Source organism: Glycine max, chromosome 15 (assembly GCF_000004515.6).
Source record: "Glycine max cultivar Williams 82 chromosome 15, Glycine_max_v4.0, whole genome shotgun sequence".
NCBI classification, from domain to species: domain Eukaryota; kingdom Viridiplantae; phylum Streptophyta; class Magnoliopsida; order Fabales; family Fabaceae; genus Glycine; species Glycine max.
In genome coordinates, this window is record NC_038251.2 from 31,691,352 (window position 1) to 31,696,562 (window position 5,211).

At 37.2% G+C, this 5,211-nt stretch overlaps 1 protein-coding gene across 1 annotated transcript; it reads left to right on the top strand.

Annotated features, from left to right (window-relative positions):
- Positions 1-249: 249 nt before the first annotated feature.
- On the top strand, positions 250-4,502 carry LOC100806899 (bHLH transcription factor RHL1). The gene is made up of 7 exons (XM_003546620.5): positions 250-1,014; positions 1,085-1,186; positions 1,308-1,484; positions 1,864-1,929; positions 2,597-2,662; positions 2,850-2,918; positions 3,740-4,502. The coding sequence occupies exons 1-7, from the start codon at positions 487-489 to the stop codon at positions 4,157-4,159; spliced, it is 1,428 nt and encodes a 475-aa protein (XP_003546668.1). The 5' UTR covers positions 250-486; the 3' UTR covers positions 4,160-4,502.
- The last annotated feature ends 709 nt before the right edge of the window (positions 4,503-5,211 follow it).

The window sequence follows — 5,211 nt, forward strand, 5'->3', positions numbered from 1 at the left end:
TATTATCTAATTTGTTTTTAACTTTTTCATTTAGAGTGTCATTCATTAAACAGAATTCAAAAATTATTATAATATATTAATTTTTTACCCAATATTACAATAGAAATACAAATATACAAATGCAATAACACTTATATTTTCGTTGGTAAAAATAAAACCCTTCGTCTTTTGCTTTTATTTATTAATTATTTAGTATTTATTTGGGGGATGGCTCATCTTCTCCTATTTAAAAATATCCACTCCAACCAAACTTAAAAATAGAGTTCCATCATACACACTTGCACAAAAACAAAACTCGCTTCCCAATTCCGATCCTCAAGGCCGAACCCGAAAACTTCTCATACCACAATGCTCTTTCCGTTGTTTCCACTTCCTCTCCCACTCTGAGTCAGTTCCCATTTAAAAACAAAGACTCCCTCTAACCCTTGTCCTCATCATCATCATCGCATTTTTCACTCTTTCGTAATTTTACATTGATATATAATTATGCAACCCTGTAGCAAAGAAATGCAAGGCCTCAACTCCCTCTTAAACTCTTCCTCCCAAATCTCCCTCCAAGACCTTCAAAATCACACCACTAACCAGATCCAAAATTCACACATGAACCACCAACACCAACTTGCTCACTTTGATTCAACTTCTCACGACGACTTTCTCGAACAAATGCTCTCTTCCTGCTCTTGGACAGACCTCAACCCAAACAAGCCCTTATTATGGGACCCTAACACCCTCAACGACATCAAGCCCCCCGACGAAACGACGCCGTCCAACAACAACAACGACGCTACTACTAATGTCGCATCTTTTTCCTCCTTCGATGAGCACTCCACCTTAGCCTCCAAGTTCCGCAACCACCAGATCAGCTCCAATAACAACGCGCCCAAAAACGCCGCGGCGGCGGCTCTCATGCTCCAACACCAACTCCTCAGAGACTCTGGTCTTCTCAACATGCCTCTTTCCTTGCCCGGAAACGACGTCGTGGTTGACGCTTCTACCTTCGAATCCCCCAATCCGGTAACATACCGTAAATTTCTCTTTTTCTTTCTAAATTTGTATACCTAATTTAGTTTTTTAATTTTGTCAGAGTGGTAAAGCTTCAGTCCAAACTTTCTACAACGGGTTCGCCGGATCTCTGCATGGCGTAGGCCAATCCTCGAACCAGACTCAACATTTTCAACACCCTCAGGTTCTTATTAAAGAATCAAGTTATTTTAAAATTAACTTTAAAAAAAGTTATTTTTCATAGTTACTTAATTTAGGTTTGGTATGAATTATTGACGGTTATTAATTTTTTACTTGGTTGGCAGGGAAGTTCGAATCCGATGCAAGGGCAAAATTTTGGGGCGGTGCCAGCTGGTGGTGGTAGCGCGACGAATCAGGCTCCAGCGAGTGGCGCTGCCGCGGGTGGCGCGCCGGCTCAGCCGAGGCAGAGGGTTCGAGCGAGGAGAGGTCAAGCCACGGACCCACACAGCATCGCTGAAAGGGTACTTATTACAGTTTTTGTTTCTGACTTTAATTCTTGGCTTCATTTAATAGCATGTTTAGGAGTTCTGAAAATGGAGCCCAATAATTTCAGGTTGTCGCTTTTGGTAAACAATACCCTAGTCCATTAGTATTATTCAATGAAACTAATTGTGACTAGTGAGTGCAGATTGAACAATGAGATTAATTGTTAGGGTTTGTTAATTATGAATTTTGAAAGAAAAATAAAAGAAACGAAAACAAAAGAAGCCACAATAATAGGACATAGTCGATTTTGTTTTCTATCCGTTTCCCGGGCAGTTAAGCAAAAGCAATGAATATAGTGTTTTTTTTGGTTGTGTTTGTTATTCTGAAGTTGGTTGTATACGTTGTTTGTGGCAGTTACGTAGGGAGAGAATCGCCGAGAGAATGAAGGCCCTACAAGAACTGGTTCCCAATGCCAACAAGGTAAAATGCCCGTATACCGCGGCAATTAATCCTCAAATTTTGTTCTTTTTTTTAGTTGTATTAATTTATTTAATTAAAAGAAATTGAAGCAAAAGTCACAATAATCGGCGACACGATGAGAGAGCACTTTGCAACAGTCAGGTAACAGGAATTTTGCTGTGTAATATAGGGGCAAATGGGTCATCATGCTAATAAAATAAACTAGTTGTTACTTGTTAATATCATTTTCTTATTTATACAAGGTTTTTAGTTGTTAGCAAGTCGCAGCATATAAAGAATTATAAGATTAATTTAGTAATAAAAAAAATAAATTGTAAATTTAAATTTCTCAACTAACAAAAGTTAATAAATTAATATTTCTCAATAAAAAAAAAAATTGCTTTGAGCGTTGTCTTGCCCTCTCATCATACGATTCCGTGCGTACTTGAAATACTAAGCTGGATAGCAGAGGGGCTTAGGACCCACATCCCACAATGATTACTGGTCACGGTAGGGACCAACAAGGGTTGCTAATCTGACTTCTGAGTGATATTGAAGGGGTAGTCTAGTCTTAACATATGAACAATATCACTATTATAATGTTTATTATGTAATTATTATTATCCTATGCTAACATTAAATGGGTCAATCCCTAATTGAAATATTCGTTTGGTTTGTGGAATGACAGACAGACAAGGCATCCATGCTAGATGAGATCATCGATTACGTGAAGTTCCTGCAGCTCCAAGTCAAGGTGCGCTTCCCGCGTTTTACTCTTGTACTAGCATTTCTTAATTTGATTTTGTACCTCATCAGCATCGAGTAATAGCATATTTTAATTACCCAAGTTGATTATTTAATTAGAGGCTCTAAGTATGGGCTTGTGCTTATTAAATTCCACTGATCCCTAACCTCAATTGAGTAATTAAATTGTGTTACAGGTTCTGAGCATGAGCAGATTGGGCGGTGCTGCTGCTGTCGCTCCCCTTGTTGCTGATATGTCCTCTGAGGTTATTACTATACAAGTGCTCTTCCATTTTCATTCCCTATTTAATCAGAAAAATGTGTGGTAAACATTCAATATCGTATTTAATATCTAGAGAAAGTGAAAAAAAATATAAATATAATAAAACTGATAATGTGTAATAAGAAGAAAAAAATAAAGAAAAATAATTAATATAATTAAAGTGTTTAAAATTATCAATAATTCATGTATTATTAGTTATCTAATAATAAACCCCGAAAACTTTTCACAATAGATGATTTCCTTGGTAGCAATTTTATTCCTCCAAACCGTAATAATTAATAATGCTAGCACAAATTATACACTTCAAAATTTGTCCATTTTACATTGCTCCACACCTAAAAAAAAGAAACTAGTGAAAGGGTTGAGTTTAGTTGATTAAATAATGTGAATTCTCGGATAAAAAAGAAACACTTACAAAAGGAGGTTAGAGGTTTCTTTATATTAGAATTATTTGCTAGCCATACAATACTATAATGAGCCAAACTTTGAGAGGATAAAATTGAAGAAAAAACATGAGGGGTTTCTAAAAGAAGAAAAATAAGTACTCGTAATCAAGATGTCGGAGAGATGAGTCTTTGTTTCTTTTCCACATCCCCACCAACCCACCCAAAAACATTTTCACTTGGCCTTGGCTTATTTCCAATTCTCAAATTCTCAATCACCACAAAACGACAATCCAAAAGCAGCACGCGTGCCCACTTTCTCAGATTCCCCCTATGTCTCTCTCTCTTGCACGCACGCGCCTTTCTTTCTTTTTTCTTTCCGTTAAAAGCTCACGGTCACGTGACGGTTTTGTGTTTGCAGGGAGGCGGAGACTGCATTCAAGCCAACGGCAAGAGTAACGGCGGTGGGGCCCAGGCTTCAACCACCAACACCAACACCAACCAAACGACAGCGACAACAACCTCAAACGATAGCCTAACGATGACGGAGCACCAGGTCGCGAAACTAATGGAAGAAGACATGGGTTCGGCTATGCAGTATCTTCAAGGAAAAGGTCTTTGCCTCATGCCAATTTCACTTGCCACTGCAATCTCCACTGCCACGTGTCCCACCAGGAACGTTAACGTTAACCCCTTGATCAACGCCGCCGCCGGAGCCACCCATTTTCCGACCGCAGCCAACCCCGCCGGCGAAGGGCCGTCGTCTCCGAGCATGTCCGTACTGACGGTGCAGTCCGCCATCGCAGGCAACGACGGCGCCGCCTCCGTTTCGAAGCCGTGATGACGGTGTTTGAGTGACTTTATAGGAAAAAGAAGAAAAAAACAAAGTGAACAAAGGACAGAAAATGACGTGTGTTTTTTTTTCTTAAAAAAAAAGGAGCCGTTAAAGTCTACGAAAATAAGGCGTCAGGGATACGGAGGACTCGACGACGCCGTATTTACCTAGACTTTGTTTGGCTGATGCTAACTTTCAACCAACCAATTACAAACTCCACCATGCCAATTACCTACTTCTTCGTCTTCTTTTTCTTTATTATTATTGTTAATTGTTAACTGTCGCTTTGGGTTTCTTCTGTTCATTGTTTTTAAAAATCTGTAGTGGAATTTCTCTTTTTGGTGTTTCATTTCCGTCTAAACAAGTTAATCTTGTACTGGCTAGCGTTTACGTTTTTTTTCTATGCGTTCTATTCACTTACAACTGTTACTATGAAGCCTTAAATTATGTTACGAGTGTATTTAGCAATGATTGTGGATGCAGTCAACAAAAAAAAAAGCATTGATTGTGGATTTGAGATTAAATTTGTCTAATGGAGTAATATAAAGAGTGTATATTCTTCATGTTTCCTAATAATAGGAAATTATTCATGCTCATGTAATGAAATTAATTAGTGCTCGTTCTCATGAAAAATAACAGATAAATGCATATAATTTTTTGCTTATTCGAAGGATTGGTAAATTATAAACTACATCAACTATCTATTTAGTTTACTATGCCAACATTTTGGATTTATATATCTAACACTTCAAGAATATTATATATAATGTCAATTTTATTAAATCTTGTCTAACATTCGAGAACCCTTTTCTAGGTTAAAAATAGATTCTCTTGTATCTCTTTGTAAGTAAAACAATTAATTAAAATTTTATGTTTATCCCTTTAAAATAACCCACTAATTTTCTTTCCCTTCTTAAAAATTAATTACATGTACGATAAAGACTTTGATGTGGAAGATGAACAACACTAGTGATAAAGGTACTTTGTAACTTTAAGACATTAAGTGCTTTAGAAACATCTAAATTTAAAGACATAATAATTTTTTTATTTTTTTTAAA